General features: G+C 41.1%; 1 protein-coding gene across 7 annotated transcripts in view; it reads right to left on the bottom strand.

Moving 5' to 3' along the window:
• gpr63 (G protein-coupled receptor 63) overlaps nt 1–24,763 on the bottom strand; it is a 52,716-nt gene that overhangs the window by 7,410 nt on the left and 20,543 nt on the right. For 3 of the 7 annotated variants that reach the window (XM_033021057.1, XM_033021053.1, XM_033021052.1), the window contains one exon: nt 764–839. In XM_033021057.1, coding sequence (XP_032876948.1) covers nt 764–839 — 76 coding nt within the window. Of the gene's footprint in view, nt 1–717; nt 840–2,801; nt 3,641–24,763 lie in introns of those variants that run through there. The other 4 variants (XM_033021050.1, XM_033021051.1, XM_033021056.1 and 1 more) reach the window with 2 other exon arrangements.

Here is a 24,763-nt window from a genome sequence, read left to right as displayed (position 1 = left end):
TCTACCTTCAATTTAAACCAGCATCTGCAGTTCTTTTCTACACATTTTGTCCGTTCCACTGCAAATTCCTCTCAAGGTATGTCTACTTTGAAGAAGTTCTCCTCCTCTCTCCGATGAGAGTTCAGATACATCCACTCTTTCTGCTCCCCCTCTGTGATTCCTCCTTCCCTCCAAAAAAAGGAGTCTGAAGAAGAGTCTCGACCCAAAACATCACCCATTCCTTCTCTCCAGAGAAGCTGCCTGTCCCGCTGAGTTATTCCAGCATTTTGTGTCTCCTTTCCAGGTACTGCTCTGGTAAACTTTGTTGAAAATATAATTTACAACATAATACACCGAACATATTAATCTTCATATTTGTACATAATAGTTTATTTTACACAAAATAGTACAGTGCTGGTGAGACTCAACCGGAAATGTAATCTATCCATATTCTCCAGAGATACTTCAAAGCTGTGTGTCCTTTTGCATATTAACCTGCAGTTCCTTGTTAAACTAAACAAAAAATATACTTTTGTATTACCTTTAATCACTGAATTGATAAATGAAGCCAATGTTTAAGCCATTGTCTACCGAAATGAAGTGTTTAAGCATGCATTGAGCATTTTTTTTTAATTTGTCTGAGGTTTCTTAAGTTAAGTCAAGTTAAAATAAAAGTTTTGAGAGCAGAATGTCTGAAATTATAAAAATCACCTCTATTGTTTACTAATTAATTTTTACCTAGAAAGTGCTGCTGGATTGATAAGCTCATCAATTTTATTCTTACCCTCGTCCTCCATCTCCTGGGGTTTTTAGCATCTCTTTTTGTTGCAAGGTTTGAAAGGACGCAAGACCAAGTGTGTCTGAAAAGAGAAAGGAAAGGTTAAACAAAAGTACAATAGCGAAACAAAGGAATGACGATTTAGGCAATACAATAAAAATCTAACATAGTGGAATGAAAATGAAAATAAAATATATAACAAACTCAACAACTGATCGTGTAGAAAGAACAAAAGGTTTTCAACATTAAATTGTTAACGCTCAGCTTTGGCAGTATTCTTTTAGTACTACTTAATTTTATGGAGAAATGGTTTGTTGCTTTTTCAGGTATGAGAGAATTTTGCTAAACTTTAACTGTTTTGCTTGTATATACGTATTGCGAAACTAAAGATGTCGCATCGTTCTTAGGAAAGCCTTGGCCGAATGTTCAGAGCATTGTGTACAGATATCTGTACACACTGCCTATAAAAGTAGAAGAAACACAAGACAATTAGGACTTTCAAAAGATAATTGGATAAACATGCAAAGAGACTAATTTGCAGGGCTACTGGGGAATGGTGCCGATTAGACTTTTCTACAAGGAGCTGGCATAGAATTAATGGCCTAATGGCTTCCTTCAGTGCTGAAACAATCAGTCAGAGAAGAGTACCACATGAACACAAGCCCCTTAGACCAACTCGCCCAAGATGGCCACCCAAGCCAATCATGTTTTCCCACGTTTGACCTGAGGATTCTATAATTTTTAAGGATTCTATAAAAGTAGAATTTTCTGCTTTTGGATAAAACAAATTAATTATCCTTAACGCACTTTGCTTTTAATGAGAAAGTGCCTTCCTCCCTCAAAATCACTCTGCAAAGATCTCATTAAATGAAGATAAGAAAAATAATTACGCCAATGCTGACAGCTCACAGTATGAAGTATTAGGTAACAACTTGAATTACTCAGGTTGTATTGGTTAAATGATGCTGCTAAAGAGCTCATTTATTTAACAAGGTATTTTCAAGTAATTAGTATTGGGTAAACAACCTTTAAAAACCACCCAAGAGATTAGGATCTGATAAACAATCTGACACCCGAGACCGTACAGCAGCATTCTGCCTCATGGAAAGTTGCTTCTAAAATAAGTTTAGCAAAACATTCAACAACAAGCATCATATTTTTGGGAAGAACAAAGGGAGACACAGATACTTTGTAACTTTGTCAGTGCCCTTTATGTGGCAGCTATTTGCACACCTTGGGTATGCAAGCAATGAATTTCACTAATTTGTCACATGTAACAATAAAGTATTAATTAATTCATTCATTAAACATGTGAAAGTTGTTCATCATGTTATAGCAACTATCATGAGTAGCAACTAAGTCTGTGATCCAAATGGATACTACTTCAGATAGCTCTTGCTTTCTCTCTCCATCCCCTTCCCCATCCCAATTCTCAAAGTCAGTCAAATGTATTCATCACATGCACCAACGAAGGTGCAGTGAAATGAATTTGCCAGGCAGCGATACACTTAAAAAAAGAACACACAATACACAATAGAATTTAACACAACATTCTCCCACTAGTCTTACTGTCTCCGCCTACATTCTATCTTTGTCCAGCCCCATCCCCTGACATCAGTCTGAAGAAGGGTCTCGACCCGAAACGTCACCCATTCCTTCTCTTGAGATGCTGCCTCACCAGCTGAGTTACTCCAGCATTTTGAGTCTATATCCAAATTGATATCGTGCACAATATTCTGATAAAACACACAACACAATATTTAAAGACTAAAATACCCAACACTTCAATCCAACCCAACATTAAACTCTACTCTTGAGGAATGATGAGAGAGAAGTTGCTACTGAATCAAGATTAGGGGAATTAATCAAAATTCCAGAGACTTAGTCAAATCCTCCTGCAGCGCATGTGTAATTTAAATTTCGAGTGTTCAATAAATGTTGCCGTAAAACCAGCATCAGCATCACCATGTCGTAGAAACACGTGATCTACAACCAGGTCAAAACTCTGCAGTCCTGGTATATCCATGTATGAATAATGATGTACATGTCAAGAGCTGATGAAAGGACGAGGCCACACAATCATTCCCATTCTCAGTAATGGAAGAGCTGGAAAACTATGCCACAAGCTGATGCATTTGAATCATGATCAGCCTGAAAGGCCGAGTAGATGATCCACCTTCACTTTCTCCTGGGGTTTACACCAACTCAGCCAATCTTCAGTCAATTTGGTCTCGCATTTCATCTGCAGTACTGAAGGCTGGGATTCCAGAATAAGGTGATTTAATGCAGGTTGAAGACTTTCATCTATCCAGCTCTATGGAAAATTGCCCATGTATGTCCTGTTCATAAAAAAAGAAAAGTTCCAAACTGGTTAAATAATGTCCAGTCTACTCTCATTCATCTGCAAAGTGATGGAGTATGTTATCTCACAAGTTACTGGATGATTCGACCTAGCAGTTATTTTCCTCACCACTATCTCCAGTGTCATCATCTTGGTCCTGCCTGCACTTCTTTCATGCCATGTGGAGAGCACTTTCCTCTGCCCCTCTGTTATCAACAAGATGTTGAATTGCTTGTCACTAAGTAAGGGGAAGTGAGAGTAAGTTGGGAAGGGGTGGGGAGGCTACCACCCACCCAGATAAGAAAACTTGCAGCCAATTCAGAAGTACTCTTAGTTTTGTGGTTCAGTGGACAGGGTCTCCAATTCAATTAGTGACGGACTATGTTCATAGACCAAATAAAAATGCCAGAAACTTTCAGCAGGTCATGCAGCATCCACGGAAAGAAAAACAGAGTTAATGTTTCAGGTCCCAGACCATTTATCAGGGAGAAAGATGTGTTCTGGAGACACCTGTGTAGGAAAAATCTGCAGATGCTGGTTAAACCAAAGATAGACACAAAAAGGTGGAGTAACTCAACGGGACAGGCAGCATCTCTGGAGAGAAAGAATGGGTGACGTTTCAGGTCTGAAGAGGGGTCTCAACCCGAAATGCCACCCATTCATTCTTTCCTGTCCCGCTGAGTTACTGCAGCTTTTTGTGTCTATCTTCTGGAAACACCTGCTGAGTGTCTCCAGCGTTGTGCATTTTTATTTAATGATTTCAGCATTTGCAGGTTTTCTTTGATCGTCATTCGATGTTCATAGATTTTAGCCCAGATGTCAATGTGCTCATTGTACAGTAACAGGCAAAAGTGTTGTGGATATTAAAAATGCCAATGTACATTTGCATAGATTTCTCTTTTCACGGTAGTTCAGAATTTATTCCTTTTTTCCACTTCACCTTCTCCATACATATCTTTGCCACTCTTTCAGCTGCAAAAAGTCATTCATTCTCACTGGTCTCCAGTCACACATTCTTCCACTTCATTATCCTTTCTTCTCTGCAACTTAAAACCTGCTTTGTTTCTATTTCCCCCCCCCCCCATTTCTGGTGAAAACTACTCCTCTCTTCCAAACCTGCTGAGTATTTCCAGCATTTTCTGTTTTCATTTAATATACGTTGGATATCAATTCAACAAACTCTGTTGAATGAAACCTTGTTGAATGAAGCAAATATCCTTTCACTAAAATGATCCCATCAGTTTACATAGATTTCAAGTAAAAGTGTTGTTCAAATAAAATTTTGGAAAATGTATATTCAAGAGCACCTGTGGAAAGAGACAAAAAAGTAGAACTCACAGAAAAATGTGGCAATTCCTCAAAATCATCTGTTGCATTGTGACCTCAACACATACATTAACAATGCCCATTTGAACATGCATCAGAAGGTGCCCGATACATAGAGAACCACAAGAAATACGCAATCTTTCTGACATAATAATCTATCTGAACATATGGAATGAAATTTGAAAGTAACTGAAAACAATTTTCTTTACTTTTAAACATTCATTCAGTCAAACAACTGCCAACTAAGAATAGTTATTACTTCAAATATTACATGTTATGCTGAGTGAAAACGATCTTACAGCCAGGCAGTGCGTTTAGGCGGGGAGAAGAGTGTTTACAAAGGAAGGTATATGAAGAATTGAATCTGATATTTTATTTGACTTTCATTTGTAGCAAGGATCTAATGTGACCATTTGAGTTACCCAAATCAATGCAGCCTACTCCGAGTACAAGGATAACAATATTCAGAATAATTAAAGTGGAACTGAAGTGATTAAATGGCTTCCACTGGAAGTTATAGACATATTAATTCTCTTCCTGGGAGATTTTTAAATAATGATTAACAAAACATTCAAATTTTACAGCCGACAGCTTATGTTTTTTTCATCCAATTTGTTCGCAAAATATATAACATATTACTGTTGGTAGGTACCAACTGTCTAAGAGTGCTAGTGAATTATAATTCTAAGTAATTTGATTCAAACAGTAATTTGACAAGCAATTTTATCTGTAATCTCTTCCCTTCAATTTCTAGGTCACTATATTTTTGAATTTTATCCAGCAGTATTACAACAACCAAGCAGTCAGCAAATGAGACTACCTCAATTATGGAAGAATGTGCAACTGTAGAGACCAGTGAGACTGAATGACTTTTTGCTGCTGAAAGGATGGCAAAGATATGTATGGAGAAGGTACATCAGCTTGCTGTCTGTCAATAAGATCTGTAAGCAAATGGTTCCGAACACAAGGTTTACTTTTCTCAATTTCTCTTCCTCAGTGTGTGAGATCAAATGGCCTAATTCTGCTCCTATCAATTATGACCTTATAACCTTGGCTTCATTCCAGATCTCCTCCATCAATGTGAATACTTACTGATTGGAGAATCTAACACATAATCGTTCACAGATTACACCAACCAAGAGAGGGCCATTATGGAAGAGAAAGATAGTAGGGGGTAACCACTAAGATTTTTATGTGCGCTGAGGAAGATCCCTCCACAGATGCTACCAGGTCAACGGAGTTCGCCCAGCAATTGTGTTTTGCTCAAGGTTCCAGCACCTGCAGTTTCTTGCATCTCCAGCCATTGAGACCGATTGAGTTTGGTGGCATTTGCTTGGATAGGAGACCAGACATCCAGATCATTGATCCCAAGAAATAAGTCTGAATCTCATTATCACAAAGTGCAGAGGTTAAATTCAATTAAGTAACTAATATGCGAAGGACATCTGGAATTTGAAACAAGTTTAGTCTGAGCAATGAACCCATTGGACTGTTGCAAAACCCAACTGTGCCACTGGATGGAAATCTGCTAACTTCACCTGATCAGACGCAAATGTCATTGAATCTTAAATGCCTCGCCAATTCTGTGAAAATTAGTAATGGACAATAAATGGCAGGGTTATAAATGGCATTACATACCATTAACAAACTGAAAAAAGGTAATGGTGCAGCCAAGAACAGGATAAATTGGACATAGTGAGTGTAGTCTGTTGCATCATTTTTTGGAAGTAGAATGGTAATGGGGTCACAACAGACCAAGTGGGACATGATCTTGAATCTGCTGAAAAATTAATCAATAAATTGTTTCTTTTTTAGCATGCCATTTAAAAAAAAGCATGTGAACACATTATGATAGATGTTGTGCATCAGCCTATTGTTTAATCTGCCATACACAAGTTTAGGATTGTACATACTTGAATTCTAAAATTATCGCAAAATAAATCACCCATTTTGCTTTGATTTTTCATGAAGTGTCTTGTATACATGGGATCAAGAATCAATAAAGAAATTTTGAATTATGGGACAAAATTAATATCATCCTTTATACTATTAAGCAAATTAGAGATTATTCACAATTTATTTCAAAAGTAGTTTCAAAATACACCCAGTGTTGGCAAATTCTCCATAGTTTTCTGTTAAATGTCGTACTTTGCAGTTCACTCCGTTCTTGTGAAGAAGAGTCGTAACCCGAAACATCACCTATCGATGTTCTCCAGGGATGTTGCCTGACCCGCTCAGTTACTCCAGCACTCTATGTCCCTCATTCTCCTATTGTGATTAATTTATATATTAACTTAAGAAACTTGGAACAAAAGAAAATTTCCTATTTTGAAAATGTAAAGGCTGTATATTATTGTAAATACCAAACCACTTTATAGAGTGGAATGAGATCTCAAAGGTTTGAATCCACTACCAGCTGTACTAAAGGATGTAGCAAGTTAACAGAATGTGTATGCCTTCAGAGTGAAGGAAGTGCTTTCCCTGTTGACGACCCACATTTGTGTTTTTACCAAAGACTGGAAAACTTGCCTCTTGCCAAGGGGGAACTGCACATATATAAAATCACCTACAGAAACATAGAATGCAAAACTAAACTTGAAGAAAGAAGGATGTAAATGTATTTTCATTCAAATACCATTATTAAACATATCCAGAGGATTCTATTAAATAATATAAATATATAGCCAGAAATATGTCAGAAATCCAAGGTAACAACACTGGTGTTCACAGCACAGAGGCATGAGCGGTTATGCGGCTTTTTCACGGGGCGACTTGACGCAAGATGTAACCAGAGTGAAGTGGTCGTGGTCTAGCACGATATCACACGATATAACGGGGGGTAGATAAAGAGTTCCCACGGTACTCGGCATTTCTGTTATTTGTGCGAGTGACTTGTCCATCTCCCGAGCTTTCCCGTTAAATCTTGAATGAACATTGTGAAGTGTTGTTAAATCATCACGTGGCACAAATGATGTCACTTTTTTTTCACACACTATAAATATCCTCCCTTGGTTGAATTGGCTCATTTGGAGACATGTTTTACTGTGTATGTGGGAGACACAGATGGACTGAGCACAGTACCTCGGTCTTACTGTGTGTGGGAGAGGGGGAGAAAGAGACGTACACTCACAGAGGCAGAGTCTCTCAGCCTGTGTAAGAGGGAGGGAGGGAGAGAGAGAGAGAGGCACACACAAGGTGGATGTGAAATCTCACCTGCCTGTTTCAGTGACAGACACCCGCCGCCAGTAAATGAAGACACCCCCATCTGTCTCCCCCTCCTCTCCCTCGGCTCCCCCACCTTTCCCTCCCAACTCCAGTCCCGTCCCGACCCCCTGGGAAACTGAATAGAGCAACAATCAACTGCTGCCTGTGCGCTGATATGACAATAAAGGCTACTTTACTTTACTTTATTGAGTTAAATAGTTCCCACGGTAGACTGTAAAACTGGGACCCTGGTTCTGGACTCCCCCAACATCGGGAACATTCTTCCTGCATCTATCCTGTCCAATCCCGTAGATACTGATTAGACCGGTATCTATTTATTTACTTTATTAATGATTTCAATTAAATATTGGGAACATCAGGCCGCAAACGTTATTTCTTGAGTGTTAGTGCTGGACTTTGACTCGACCTTCCTAGTTAGCCGGCGCCTGAGACTGAGCCAAGCAATGTCCAGACCTGACTTCAACACAAAGTGATGGAGGAACTCAAAGGGTCAGGCTCGTCCAACGCTCTGTGTTTTGCTCGTGATTCCTGCGTCTGCAGTTCCTCGTGTCTACAGACCAGAGTTGCCACTTGACTCCGAGATGACCATCACAGAGCATACGGAAGATAGACACGAAATGTTGGAGTAACACAGCGGGATGGGCAGCATCTCTGCAGAGAAGGAATGTGTGACGTTTCGGTTCGAGACCCTTCTTCAGAGTCTCGTCCCGAAACGTCACCCATTCCTTTTATCCAGATGCTGCCCGTCCATGATGTTATGTCTGTCTCCAGTATTACTGTGTCTATCATCGGCGCAAACCAACATCTACAATTCTTTCCGACACATTAGAGGATACCGTCTCGCCATCACTCGGATTACCCGCTTCATTTCCATAACGTTGCCACCTCTCTTTACTTTGCTTACTGAAGCCTGATCCTTGTCACACCCAGTGCTCTATCGCCCAGCCTCTCATCTTTCAATCGGGTTCGGCCAGGAAGGAACTGCAGATGCTGGATTAAAACGAAGATAGACACAACCTGTAGCTCAGCGGGACAGGCAGCATATCAGAAGGGTCTCGACCCGAAATGTCACCCATTCCTTCTCCCCAGAGATGCTGCCTGTTGCGCTGAGTTCCTCCATTTTGTGGCTACCTTGGGTTTATCCAGGATCTCCCCGTTGATGTCCTAACTCGCTTTGGTTTGTTATTATTGTCTCATATCGAGAACCAGCAGATACAGGTTTAGGTTCGGGGGGAATGGTTTAATGAGAGCCTAAGGGGTAACTATTTTACGCAAAGGGTGGTGGGTGTATGGAATGATCTATCCGTTAAGGTAGTTGAGGCAGGTACTGTCTTAAGACGCATTCGACTGAAGCATGGATAGGATAGGTTTAGATGGTTATGGGCCAAACGCGGGCAAGTGGGACTAGTGTAGATGGGACATATTGGTCGGTGTGGGCAAGTTGGGTCGAAGGGCCTGTTTCTACGCTATGATTCTATGCAGGGAATAAACTTTTGTTTGCGTGCTATACAATCATATCAGATAATGCTATACATGAATATAACCAAGCCACGTACAGTCTGAAGAAGGGCCTCGACCCGAAACGTCACCCGTTCCGTCTCATTAGAGATGCTGCATGTCCCGTTGAGTTACTCCAGCATTTTGAACCGTCGAGTTCTCTTTAAACCGGCATCTGCATTCTCTTTAAACCGGCATCTGCTGTTCCTTCCGACACATGCACAAGAACACCAGGTAGAGCGAAGAGGAAAATACCAGAGTTCAGAATATATGTTTTCAGGACAGTTCCAGGGGGGAAAAGTCCAATGTCCGCATTGAGGTAGGTTGGTAGGTCGGGTCAGTGCCCAAACGAATGGAAGGAAGAACCGTTCTGAAGCCGGATAAGAATAGGTGGTCGGCGCGGACTCGGTGGGCCGAAGGGCCTGTTTCCGCGCTATATCTCTAAAATCTGAAGTTAGGTAATGTCTAAAGGAACTGCAGATGCTGGTTAATACGAACAAAAGGACACAAAATGTTGGTGTAACTCAGCAGGTAAGTCAGATCTGGGAAGAAAAACATAAAAAGCTGGAGTAAGTCAGCGGGTCAGGCAGCATCTCTGGAGAAAAAGAATAGGTGGCGATTCGAATCGGAACCCTTCTTCAGACATCCTAATCGGAATTGAGTCTGAAGATGTGTCTCGTCCGGAAACATCAGCTATTTTTCTCCAGAGATGCTGCTTGACTCGCTGAGTTACTCCAGCTTTTTGTGTCTGTCTTCGGTTTAAACCAGCATGTGCAGTTCACTCCTTACACGGGTCTCTGGAGAACATTGATTGGTAGCGTTCCGGACCATGCTTCGGAAAGGCATCGATCGCTAGTCGGCGAGGACTCCGAGCTGTATCTCTCAAAGAAGTACATGTGAAAAATTCCTCACGGACCATAAAAATGCGGGACCTTTCAGTAAAGTCCCTTTTAAAGTCACTTTTAAAGATTATAGTTATTTTCTTGAATCTCATTAACATAACTCATGAATAAGTTGATGTCCATATGCGGATGCAAATCTTTATTTTTTAAATTCAATCCCACAGAAGACAATTTTTACTCACCTTCTGTCCCCTCTGTCCAGCTTCCGAGTTCACCGTTCGCAGGAGTTCCCACGGTAACCGCAAGAGTTATTACGGATATCGCACTGGCCACTACGTTCATATAATGTTGCAATGCTCAACCACAAGTGTACAAGTCACTCTTGGAGAAATTCAAACTTGCTTGAATTTTCTCCCGAGTCACCAAGTTACACGATTACCTGCCGTTAGCGCCACGGTGGTCCACAAATGCCGTACTGTTATCGCACGAGGTTCCCACGATGTTAAACTCTGGTTAACTCTTGCGTCAAGTCGCCCCGTGAAAAAGCCGCTTAATTCAATAGCCAACAACATGGCCATATTCAATTTCCATGGTGTAATGCCACCTTTTAAAGCAAACTACACCACTGATTTGAGATTTTTTTTTATAAACAAATAAAAAACATTTCTGGATAAATGCCCATTTCTGAAGTATCTGACCACTTGTGTACAGCATATGAGCCATTTACATAAGAAAGCCCCATTCCAGCTTCACTTGCACTTTGTTCAAAGCTCCCCATCAGACATTTGACTGCTCGTTTTCCCAATGGGTGGCAGCTTCCCACTGGCAAGGCATCCTGTCTCAATCACCCTAATTCCACTGTATTAAATTACACTTTCCCTGCAAAATGTCCCATCCTCAAACTCTGAGTCACAAAAGGATCACTTCTGTAGTTTCCTCACTGACCTCACCTTCCAAATGCACCTGTAATTGAGCTAAACAGATATATGACCCACTGAACGGCACCCTCCTGTGATCTTTCACACCAATCTCCCTATGATATTCCAACTGTTCTTTCTCTGCCCCCCCCCCCCTTCCCCCTTCCCAAATGAAGATGACAAACCACATGTGTTCCTTTTACCACAATATACTGTAAGAGAGAAGTTGTTTCTATTAAAACGTATGCTTGAGGAAGCTCGAGTGGAAACAGATAGCCGTGCCCTTTACCATATGCTAATCTTTGTCAGGTTCTTACAACATCTGGGATTTGCTTACAGAATTCCACAGAGGAACTCTTTAATTAAAAACCCGGAATTGTCAGAGAGTCGAGCAGTGATCCATTCATGAACAACATAAGGCTGCAAACATGATCCTCTCCCAAGACAATTTTTGTAATTAACATCCTAAAACCAATTTACTTATGGGTCAAAGGAAAGTAGTCCAGAACATCAATTTTACTAATGAAGGACTGAGTTCTGAGAAAGGTAGAACAATGTTTAATATTTTACAAAATATCCTATACAGGAGATTTCAGGACCACATATTAAATGCAACAGACAGTACATTATATATATGTAACTTCATAATTCAAGTCTTAGGGTTTTCTAAATTTAATTCTACTTATTTACCTGCTTATTTAACTATTTTTTCCATGAAAAAACTATCCTAATATTCGCTGCCATAATTTGAATTTCAAATTTGAATGACATGAACCATCTGCTATCTACACTGACTTGTGCCATGTAATGTTTCCAGACCTGCTGGTGTTGACTTGCTGGACAAACTATTCTGATACAAATTTGTGAGACCCTGCATAGGGACAGAGCTGGCTTAATGTTGTGTCACCATGCAGGCGAATTTCACTGTACCTTAGTTGGTTAAGTGACAATAAACGTGAACTTGAACTTGGGAACAAGTCCTGCGCATGAAAAAGCTTAATTAAAATAGTTTTTGCCCGCAGGTGAAATAAAATTTGCAGTTAAACAACTGAAGTCTCAACCTGAAACATCACCTGTCCATGTTCTCCAGAGATGCTGCCTGACCTGCTGAGTTACTTTAGCATTTTGTGTCCTTTTGTGCATGAACCAGTATCTGTGTCCCTCGTTTCTATATTGACATTCAAGTTTGATGGTCAGCAAAGAGAGAGAGTTCCACCAGTTGAGAGAAAATAAATTGCCTGTTATTTCATATGCAGAACTTGTTTTGGCCGACCCCCAACGGCCGTATGATATAAAAGCCTTACCATTTTTTACCCAGTCTGTTCTGGGCTGCATGTCAAAACAAACAGGTCCTGAACGGTCAAGTAGGTCTGTTAGCAACCTAGGTTCTGACCTTAGAAATTATCTTGGTCTAATTGATATCTTTTGCACAGTAATATTGATGTTAAAATATTTTGATCATAATCAATTGAAGTATAGTTATTTAAAATAGTTATTTAAAATAAAACCAATATAATTTATTTAGCAGCCATAATAATCCAGAGGCCAATCATCCGCAACTCTTCAACTTCAAAACACGTCACAACCCTTCCTATTCACAAACAGCAAGATGCATCGCAGGCTTTCAAAAAATTAAAATGCAATGTGAAGGGATTATTTAATATGGCATAATGTTTGTCGCAGACATTGAAGACCTGGTCTTGTTTTGTGTTGTTATATGTAGGATAGAACTAGTGTACAAGTGATCGCTGGTCAGCGTGGACTCGGTGGACCGAATGACTTGTTTCTATGCTGTATCTCTAAAGTCTGACCACAATAATTGATTGGGCGACTCTTTACGGCATTGAAATTACGAAATTGTTCACATCTTTAAAGCATTATTAAATTCTCAATTTGTCATCAGCTTAAGCAGTTATTCTGAATTTCTTCAGTCATATAAGCTTTAAATCAAAAAACAATACTGTTAATGTATCAAAACAACTAAATTTCACCTTGTGTGCATTACCTACCTCCTTTTGCACTCATATGGTTCTATTTTTTTTTTAAACTACATTTATACCCATGGCTGTAAAATCTCTCCTCCTAGTTAATTATTTGTGCATCTGAATCATTGAGCTCTGTTCCTTTGTTAAAATTACCAATGTAAATTTCCTCCAATTTTTCTTATCAAAATACACCAACTCCACATTTTACCTTTCAAATTATATCTGCTTAAACTACTAATCTGTTGGCAATTAACTGTGTACCCTTTAATTGAAAGTCTGCAAATTTTGATATGATTTACCCAACTATGGACCCAATTTCTCACCTTTCCTATTTCCACCGGGCGTGATGTGGGGTTGTAATTGGCCAGAATATTAAACTGATACAAAAGTTCACTTGCCCTCTGTGATCACACTGAATGACTTCAAAGGCTGGAAGGTTTATGTTTATTATTGCCATCTGTTCAGAAGTACAGTGAAAGGCTTTGTTATCATGCTATTCAATCAGATCTGTTAATACTATACATAAATACAAGTCAAACCCAAATTTAAAAAATGTAGATCAAAAGGCAAGATACAGAGTGCAGTTCTCAGCATTTTAGCTTTTAGTTTTAGTTTGAGAGGCACAGCGTGAAAACAGGTCCATTGTCCCACAGACTCCGCGTCAACCAACAATCGCCCGTATACTGGTTCCATCCTACATACTGGGGACAATTTACCGAAGCCAATTAACCTACAAACCTGGACATCTTGGGCATGTGGGAGGAAACTGGAGCACCTGGAGAAAACCAGGCCGTCACAGAGCGAATGTACAAACTCCGTACAGATACATTTTCAGAAAAGGGAAGGAAAGTCAGGATGAAAGACAACGTGAATAGAAAGGCAAACAGATTGGTTGTGTTCTAACATTTTACCTAAATAGATTACATAATTTTTAATATTGTGCCAAACATATACCAATTTTCAATTAAAGATGGCGGCTTTAAGTTTTGTTTAAACATGTGTAATGTATGGCGCAGGTTCAAAGTCTATGGATAAAATTATGTCAAACAATGTTAATGCAACGTTAGGGCAGCATAATGGTACAACTGGGAGAGTCACCAGAGACCCAGTTACCATCCTGACCTTGGGTGTTGTCGATGTGGAGTTTGCACATTCTCCCTATGACCATGTAGGTTTCCTCCAGGTGCTTCCAGGTGCGGATATGTAGATAAATTGGCCTCTGTAAACTGCTCTATATGTGCAGGAAGTAGATGCAAAAGTGGGACAACAAAAAAGGATGAACAAATGATCGATCATCACATGGACTTGGTGGGCCAAAGGGTCTCTTTCTAATGCTGTATCTCAAAATAAACTAATAATGTAGGAGAACACACCAAATGCATAAACCTTCATGAAGAGGCATAGAATATTTGCAGAAGACCTCTTTTCAATCTGTCATAGTGACCCGAGCTCTTTGTCACCTGTCACATTACTTCAACATTTAAATCCAACTACAATGAGGTAAATGGGAGGTCGGGACTGATGAGAGGACTGTTTAGTTGCCTGATGATAACAGCTGGGAAGAAACTCTTCCTAAATCTGGAGGTATGCATTTTCAATTTTCTCAATCTCTTGCCTGACAGGAGAGGGGAGATGAGGGAGTGACTGGGCCTTAATTTTGCTGGTGGCCTTGTCAAGGGAGTCAATGGAGGGCTACGTTCACAAAACCTCTGAAATTTCATATCATCTTCAATGCAGCTATCCCCAAACCAGGCTGTGATGTATCAAGAAAAGACGCTTACTACAGCGCATCTATAGAAGTTGGTGAGAGTTGTTGAAGACATGACGAACTTCCTCAGCCATCTAAGGCTGGTATGCTTTGTTGGTCATAGTTTCGATGGGGCTGGTCCAGGATAATTTGCTAGTAATAATTATTCCTGATTTTTCTCACAACCCATAAAAGATCATCAGCCTGAAACATGAAGGTTTTTCTCTCCAAGATGCTGCCTGACCCGCTGAATATAATCCAGCAATTGATATTTATTTATGATGGAAAGGCTATTTTAAGTACAAGCCATTGTGCAGATTTTTAATCAAAACCAAGAATAAAGTTTGTAAATAATTAGAATTATAGCCACATTTATAGTCAATTGCATAAATTTACACAGTTACCTTATGGTATAATTTAATGAATGAAAGTAACTGCTACTGTAGTTTGCATGGCCACATTAGACTGCCTAATGTCCAATGAATAACTATTTGGAAGAAATTAGTGCATTATATTTTTGGTATTGAAATATTATTATTCCTTACTCTGTCATTTTTTGAGAAAGGGTATTCTGTTGTTAGATCTATCTAAGTGATAATACGTACAGCAGCACAATAAAAATCCATGACACAATAATAATATTGTTACCAAAGAGTGAACTTCAGTTATTAACATTAATGTACTTGCAGTTATTATCCATGTAATACATTATCTATGACATTAAATATAATTTCTAACATAAAATGGTTTGTCTTCCCTCATTTAAACAGTGAATGGAAATGATTTAAATGAAGTGGGAGATATTTTGCTGAGGAATCATGGAAACCAGAATAGTGGACAGTGTGACAGTGCTACTTAAATTTTATTGCTGCTCTTTCAACATGGGCTCGTTGTCAGAAGTGGCAGAATTTACTTATTACAAAATAATTAATCATGCAATTGCAGCAGAAAAACAGCATATTTATTCTGCAACAATTGTGTGATGAGTAATCAAGGCAGCTCTCATGTGTTAGCATTTTAGTCATGTCCACCACAGAATAAATTGGGGAATTTTACAGAATATTACATTCTCTGTGTATTGCATAATATGCATGCAGCATCCACAAGAGGAATAAGCAATGCACATATATCTTGGAAGCAATTTTGCAAAAGTATATGGAACATATCTTAAAAAATCATTAGAAAATGTCTTGGTGCAAAAAGATTGGTGAACAAGTAATGCAATTCCCAAATTGAGTACGGTAGATAGCATGTCTAGGTACTTAAAGTTGGCGTAAGGAAAGATAATGAAAATATTTTGCTGGCAGCTAGCAATCTGCAACCATTTCAGATTCTGATTCCTCAGTATTTAGTATTACCCTGTTTCAGGCTAGCATAAAATGCAATTCTAAATTTATTGGCTGAGCTTCACCTGCCATTTCCCACTGGGCTCTCTCAGAAATCGCAACAGAAAGAAAATAGTGATCAATGTAGCACCCGTATAATCAGCAAATTAGTTTTAATACAGATAAATGTGAACAATGAAGCCACATCGACCTTGGGAAATAAATGTCAAGTGGGGAAGAGAATCAGTGTGATCCGAGTACAGTTGCACAATCACTTAAAGCTACAGCATAATGCCATGAAACTATATTAGTTTTGCCTCTAGCAGGATGAAATTGACAAGTCAATAAGTTGTGTTAACTTGCACAGAACATTGGTTGGAGCAAACCTACTCGTACTTCCTGCTGTCCTTGTCTCGCTTTGTGAAAAGGGACGAGCCATTGGAGGAAATGGAAATAAAATTTATTTAAAGGATATCTGATGCCAGAGCTTAAATATTCCTGGGTAAACCGAACAGGTTAAGACTAGTTTACTATACATAAACTAATGTGGTCAGGTATTACAGCAGTTTTGAGATGTTTGACAAGTGCAACAGCAGAACTAAACATCGGACATTTCAGCACAAGAACAGGTCCATAGGCTCACAATATCTGTGCAAACATGATGCCAAGACCTAATTCTCATCTGCCTGCACATTATCCACACGCTGCCCATTTCATGTACATCCGTGTGCCTACCCACCAGCACATTCCAGGCACTCACCACACTCTGCGTAAAACAAATTCCCCCCTACATCTCCTTTAAACGTTGCCCCTCTCCCCTTAAAACTAAGCCCTCCAGTATTTGCCTACGTTCCCTACCCTGATGGCACATGCCTGGTCTGCGCTGTATATTGATTTTAGAAAAACGGTCATCATACTCACAGTCCTCCTCCGCTGAGCAGGCCCCGAGGATTTTTCACATCGATGAAAAATAAAAAAAGTTATGAGTGCTTAAAAACTTTGAGATCCTCTCGCCTGTCAATCACTGCGATGGAGGTAACCCCCCTTCCGACTGTGTTGGGATGGAATGAATGCTTAATTAGGTCCGACTATGTCGGGAAGGAATGAATGCTTTATTAGGTCCGACTGTGTTTGGAAGGAATTAATGCTTTATTAGGTCCGACTGTGTTTAGTACAAAAGTCCTGCTCATTCCGTGATGTCCGCTTAGTGAGTGTTTGTGTGAGTGTATGTGTCTGTGAGTGTGCGAGTCTGTTTGTGTGAGTGTGTGTGAGAGTATGCGAGTCTGTTTGTGTGAGTGTGAGAGTGTGCGTGAGAGTGCGCGTGAGAGTGCGTGTGTGAGTGCATGCGTGTGCCTGTGAGTGTGTATTTGCTGGCCTGCACTCTGCTTGAAGTGCTGTGAGATTGGATTTGCTGTCTGCACTCTGCTTGAAGTGCTATGACATTGGATTTGCTGCTTGCACTGAATGATGACTTGAGGTAAATTCTCAGATTTTCTTTGCTAAAATTTGACCGTTCAATCTCTATATTAAAATTGTCGCTTTTTTTATCAACAGCAAATAGGCATTAAGAGGCAGTGAGCAGAAGAACACAAGAGACACACCAAGAAAGAACTGAACTTTAAAAATTTCATCTTTAACATTTAAATTGTTGTTATATTTAAAGAGTCATTCACATATTAAGCTTTAATAAATCACTTTTCCACTTGCCATGTCTGCATGTCCTTCATCACAATGTGAACCTATTAGGCAGAAATGGCTGCACTGTCGGAGAGCCACTAAGAGTACATGGGGGGGGGGGAAGGTTGAGGGGAGATGGACAATGCGTGGGGGGGGGGGGGGGAGATGGCAAGGAGCAGAGTGGGGGCGTGACTGAGTGAACTGCCACACCAGCCATGAGTGACTGGACTGCCAGCCCACCAGCCATGAGTAAATGAACTGCCAGCTCACCAGATGTAAGTGATTGAAGTGCCAGCCCACCAGCCATGACTTAGTGAACTGCCAGCCCACCAGCCATGACTTACTGAACTGCAAGTCCAATAATCCATTCAGTCCACAATGTCCATATTAGCCCTCTGGAAACCAGTCCCTTCAGCCCACAACACCCATACTAGTGCTCCAGAGATCCATGCAAGGATAGACTTTCCTCCTTCATTGCTGTGATCTGTAAAAAAAGATGGCTGTCAAAAATTGATTCTCCACCCTTTCCCCCTATCTCACAGAGTCCGTCACCTGTTTTGGGCAGAATTTCTGGCAGTTTCTGAACTGCCAGCCCACCAGGCCTGAGTTACTGAGCTGCCAGCCTGCCAGGCCTGAGTGACTGAGCTGCCAGGCCTGAGTGACTGTGCTGCCAGCCCAAGAATCCATTTGGCCCACAATGTCCATACTAGCCCTCTGGAAATCAGTCCCTTCAGGCCCACAACACCCATGTTAGTGCTCCAGAAACCCCCCCCCCCCCCCCCAAATATTGGAATTGGTGGAGAGGTTGAATATTGCATTGGGGGACCAGCCCTCCCGTATGAAGCTGGGACCCAACGGATCCCACTTCGTCTAATATATCATAAACTGCCAAGGTCCCAGCACAAATCCCTGCAGAACTCCACTGGCCACAGACCCCCAGCCTGAATATGATTCTTCCACTACAACCTTCTGTCGCTATGAGTAAGTCAATTTTGAAACCATACAACAAAGTCACTGTTAATCTCGTGACTTGGTCATATGGATTCATAACTACCTTACTGATAGAGGCTTGTGGTGATAGGCCATTATTCAGGCTGGAAGTGTGAATATTGTCTAGGGGAAAATAAATGTTGTATAGTTACACAGGATTTAAAAGCAAGCTGAATAAATAAATATGAGAATGGAAGATTAAGATGATGGAATTAGATGAACGAGAGGTGGAAGTTGTTCATGTGAAAAGACTCCAGCTTGAACCTGTTGGGCTGAATGGCCAGTGCCTCAACTGTAAATATGATGCAATTACAACTCGGGAATATTGCCATGCAAAAATGTTGCTTTCTAAGTTTCAATATTCTCAAAAACTAATGATGGAAGTTTACGACATGGTCATTCAATCCCTCTGCTCACTAAAATTTCAGACCAACACAATGAAAGACAAAAATAATTTCCCAATTCTTCCAGGCATGGGCAGGAGTCAGAAACCAATATTTCCAGCTGCAATTTAAACGATAAATAATTGGTTGGGTGCTTGGCGTCAATTAATTGGAAAATAAACGGTTTCAAGAGAGATTATTTCAATCTGATTATCAACATCAAGACGTTTTACCACAGAGACCATTCTACATTTTGAAGTAGAAGACCAATTAATCATAATCCATGAGTCAGTTCAGAGTAGTTTGAAACATCACTGTCTGATCTCAATTACATAAATGCAGAATCTACAGCAATAATTGCCAAACTCAGATTTCAAAAACCAAGCTATGTTATTGCCCTTTGAAAGAGGAAACACATTTTGCAGAGAATTAAAATTGATGGCATTTGGCAAAAGACCTCTAACGTGGAAAGTTTAATATAAATTAAATTCCTCATAATTTGCAGCATCCTGAGAAACATTTACTGACTAAGCAGCATCACCAAATAACATATATTCAAAATAAGACTGTGATTGCAGTTCTAAATTTGGCAATGTGATTTGCAACTTCAAATGGACACAAAGTATTAAATAAAACAAATACTAAAAATACTCAGTAGTCAAGTAATATTGTGTAGGACAGAAAGTAAACATTTTAAGTTGATGAACATTCATCATCCAATATCTGCCATTTTAAGTTTTAGAACAAAAAAATGTTCTTTCCTCTGTGATTTCTTTGTAACTCAATGTTTCCAACTATAATCAAACAGCAGTTGCCATTTTAACAAAATTGCTGAGAAACTGTAGTGTAGTTAACGTATCATTGGGTGAGGTGCTAATGATGATTTAGATAGTGATCCCAATAGTAACTCAGAAAGTATGATTGGGCTTTACACATATTCCTTCGTGTGCTATCGATAATACTATGCAAAATATGATGGCAAGTTCTAAACCCAATGGGTAGCGGTTGAATCTAGGAGCAGACACCTCAGGAGGTTAGTGTATGTTGAGGGCAGGAACCATCAGGTCATGAGGGTGTTGGGATTGTGGAGGTGGGAGGCCACCTGCGTCAGGGTCTCTCTGATCATTGTTTAGTTCTCCTTATTCCAACCTACAGGCAGAAACTAAAATCTGCTAAGCCTGTGGTCAGAACAAGGAAAAGGTGGACAAGCGAGGGAATTGAAAACCTACAGTCCTGCTTTGACTGCACTGAGCGGAATGTGTTCAGGGAAGCAGAGGCGAGTCAGAGGGGGAAATATAAGCAAGGCTGCACTAGGGGAGCGGCCTTGTGAGTAAAGTGTGAGTCTTTGGCTCGACAGTGCCTTGTGAGTAAAGTGTGAGTCTTTGGTTCGAGAGTCTTCGGCAAGGAGGCTGAGGGGAGGAGACTACGCTATACGCTGGAGAGGGAGAGACGAAAGAAGATGTCAAGCAAGCTGATTCAGTGCGATGCTTGCAGTTTGTGGGAGGTCAAGGACACCGCTGGTGCCTCTGGCTGCTACAAGTGCGAGAAGTGCATCCAGGTACAGCTCTTGAAGGACCGTGTTGGGGAACTGGAGAAGCAAGCGGATGACCTCAGGTTCGTCCGAGAGGCTGAGTCGTTCCTCGACAAGTCCTACAGTAAGATTGTTACACCTAAGGTACTGGAAGAGAGAAGGTGGGTGACAGTGAGAAAGGGAAGTAAACATGGAATGCAAAGGTCCGCGCGTGTTGTACCTCTTGTGAACAGGTTCACCCACTTAGAAGCTGTCGGGACAGAAGTCGTTAACGCACTCAGCAGTGGACTGGCTTCCGAAGCAAAAAGTGCTTTTGAGCCAAAACCAAAGCGGTCGACGTCAGGCAACGCAGTGGTAGTTGGAGACTCCATTGTGAGAGGTACGGACAGGGGTTTCTGTGGCAACAGACGGGATTCGAGGATGGTGTGCTGCCTCCCGGGTGCCAGGATCCAGGATGTCACGAACAGAGTGCAGAAAATCCTCAAGGGCGAAGGTGAACCGCCGGAAGTTGTAGTGCATGTCGGCACAAATGATGTCGGAAAGAAGGGGATGAAAATTCTGAAGCGTGACTTTAGAGCGCTCGGAAAAGTGCTGAAAAGCAGGACCTCCAGGATGGTTATCTCCGGTTTGCTTCCAATTCCTCGTGCTGGCGATAGCAGGAACAGGGAGATACAGGACCTGAATGTGTGGCTGAGGAACTGGTGCAGGGGCCAGGGATTTAGATTCTTAGACCACTGGGATCTGTTTTGGAGTAAGGGGGAGCTGTACAAAAGGGACGGATTGCATCGTAACAGGTGGGGGACCGGCATTCTGGCAGGCAGGTTTGCCACTGTGACACAGGTGGTTTTAAACTAAATTAGGAGGGGGGGTTGTCAAAGTAGATAGGCAAGGGTTGAGTTAAAGGGACAGGGAGTAAAGGGATAGTTAATGACCCCAGAATTAACGGGAAAGAAAGCTCACAAAGGGATAGAAGAGTATGGCCAAATGTAATAGGGATCGATGTGAATGGTGAGATGTGTAAGGAATTAACAGTACTGTATTTGAATGCGCGAAGTATAAGAAATAAAGTAGATGAGCTTGAGGCTCAGGTAGAGGTTGGTAGATATGACATTGTGGGGATTACCGAGACGTGGCTGCAGGAGGATTGGGGCTGGGAACTTAATATTCAGGGTTATACATCCTATAGAAAGGACAGGCAGGAGGGGGAGTAGCTCTTCTGGTGAGGAATGGAATTCAGTCCCTTGCGAGGGAAGACATAGGGACTGACGAGGTAGAGTCACTGTGGATTGAGTTGAGGAATTGCAAAGACAAGAAGACACTAATTGGTGTTATCTACAGACCCCCAAATAGTAGCCCGGATGTAGGGTGTAAGTTGCAACAGGAGTTAAAACTGGCATGTAAGTAAGTTTATTGGACAAGTATTCACATACAAGGAATTTGCCTTGGTGCTCCGCCCACAAGTAATGACATGACATAGTGACAGTTACGAATGACTCAGAAAACACTAAACATTAATAATAATAAAACATTAATGATAAAACACCATTGATCAAGCATATGAACCAACAAAATACCAGATCAAAGGGAGGCTACAGATTTTTGGCTGTTGAGTAGAGCAACTACTCGTGGATAAAAACTGTTTTTATGTCTGGCTGTGGCAGCTTTGACAGTCCGGAGTCGCCTTCCAGAGGGAAGTGATTCAAAGAGTTTGTGGCCAGGGTGAGAGGGGTCAGAGATGATCTTGCCCACTCGCTTCCTGGCCCTTGCAGTGTACAGTTCATCAATGGAGGGAAGATTGCAGCAAAGGTAATGTAACAAAGGTAATGCCACTGTGGTGATGGAGGATTTCAATATGCAGGTAGACTGGGAAAATCAGGTTGATTCAGGACCCCAAGAAAGAGAGCTTGTAGAGTGCCTACAAGATAGATTCTTAGAGCAGTTTGTAATGGAGCCGACCAGAGAAAAGGCAATTCTGGATATAGTGTTGTCCAATAAACCAGATTTGATAAGAGAACTCGAGGTAAAGGAACCGCCTGGAGGTAGTGATCATAATATGATTAGATCTGCTTAATCTGCAATTTGAGAAGGAGAAGGTTAAATCGGAAGTGGCAGTGATGCAGCTGAACAAAGGGGATTATGAAAGCATGAGAGAGGAGCTGGTCAAGGTAGACTGGAAAGGGATACGGTGGAACAGCAATGACAGGAGTTTTTGGGCATAATCCAGAAGACACAGGATCATTTCATTCCAAAAAGGAAGAAAGATTCTAAGGGGAGTAGGAGGCAACTGTGGCTGACAAGAGAAGTTAGGGATAGAATAAAACTAAAAGAAAAGATGTATAACACAGCAAAGAGTAGCCGGAAGCCAGAGGATTGGGAAACTTTCATAGGACAACAGAAGGAAACAAAACGGGCAATAGGGGCTGAAAAGATGAAGTACGAAGGGAAGCTGGCCAGGAATATAAAGAAGGACAGTAAAAGCTTCTTTAGATATGTTAAGGGAAAAAGAATAGCAAAGACAAATGTGGGTCCCTTGAAGGCAGACACGGGTGAAATTATTATCGGGAACAAGGAAATGGCAGAAGAGTTGAATAGGTACTTCAGATCTGTCTTCACTAAGGAAGACTCAAACAATCTCCCAGAAGTACTGGAGGACAGAGGATCTAAGGGGGTCGAGGAACTGAAAGAAATTTTCATTAGGCGAGAGATAGTATTGGGTAGGCTAATGGGACTGAAGGATGATAAACCCCCTGGACCTGATGGTCTGCATCCCAGGGTCCTCAGGGAGGTGGCTCTAGAAATAGTGGACGCATTGGTGATCATTTTCCAATGTTCAATAGATTCAGGATCAGTTCCTGTGGATTGGAGGATAGCTAATGTTATCCCACTTTTCAAGAAAGGAGCGAGAGTGAAAACAGGGAATTACAGACCAGTTAGCCTGACTTCGGTGGTGGGAGAGATGCTGGAGTCAATTATTAAAGAGGTAATAATGGGGCATTTGGATAGCAGTAAAAGGATTAGTCCAAGTCAGCATGGATTTATGAAAGGAAAATCATGCTTGACTAATCTTCTGGAATGTTTTGAGGATGTGACAAGTAAAATGGATGAAGGGGTGCCAGTGGATGTAGTGTATCTAGACTTTCAGAAAGCCTTTGATAAGATCCGCACAGGAGACTGGTGACTAAAATTAGAGCACATGGTATTGGGGGTAGGGTGTTGCCATGGATAGAAAATTGGTTGGCAGACAGGAAGAGTAGGAGTGAACGGGTCCTTTTCAGAATGGCAGGCAGTGGCGAGTGGAGTGCCGCAAGGCTCGGTGTTGGGGCCGCAACTGTTTATCATATATTAATGATTTGGAAGAGGGAATTTAGGAGCAACACTAGCAAGTTTCCAGATGACACAAAGCTGGGTGGCAGTGTGAACTGTGAAGAGGGTGTTAGGAGGTTGCAGGGTGACCTGGACAGGTTGAGTGAGTGGGCAGATGCAGTATAATATAGATAAATGTGAGGTTATCCACTTTGGTGGCAAAAACAAGCGGGCAGATTATTATCTCAATGGTGCTAGGTTAAGTAAGGGGGAGGTACAGCGAGACCTGGGCGTCCTTGTACACCGGTCACTGAAAGTTGCCGTGCAGGTACAGCAGGCAGTGAAGAAAGCTAATGGAATGTTGGCCTTCATAACAAGACAATTTCAGTATAGGAGTAGAGAGGTTCTTCTGCAGTTGTATTGGGCTCTGGTAAGACCACATCTGGAGTATTGCGTACAGTTTTGGTCTCCTAATTTGATGAAGGACATCCTTGTGATTGAGGCAGTGCAGCGTAGGTTCACGAGATTGATCCCTGGGATGGCGGGACTGTCATATGGGGAAAGATTGAAAAGACTAGGCTTGTATTCACTGGAGTTTAGAAGGATGAGGGGGTTCTTATAGAAACATATAAAATTATAAAAGGACTGGACAAGCTAGATGCATGAAAAATGTTCCCAATATTGGGCGAGTCCAGAACCAGGGGCCATAGTCTTCGAATAAAGGGGAGGTCATTTAAGACTGTGAGAAAAAAACTTTTTCACCCAGAGAGTTGTGAATTTGTGGAATTCTCTGCCACAGAGGACAGTGGAGGCCAAATCACTGGATGGATTTAAGAGAGTGTTAGATAGAGCTCTAGGGCTAGTGGAATCAAGGGATATGGGGAGAAGGCGGGCATGGGTTATTGATTGGGGACAAT

The sequence above is a fragment of the Amblyraja radiata genome, chromosome 5 (assembly GCF_010909765.2).
Source record: "Amblyraja radiata isolate CabotCenter1 chromosome 5, sAmbRad1.1.pri, whole genome shotgun sequence".
Taxonomy (NCBI): Eukaryota; Metazoa; Chordata; class Chondrichthyes; order Rajiformes; family Rajidae; genus Amblyraja; species Amblyraja radiata.
The sequence above is the reverse complement of the archived record's forward strand: the minus strand, read 5'-3'. Positions and strand labels throughout refer to the sequence as shown.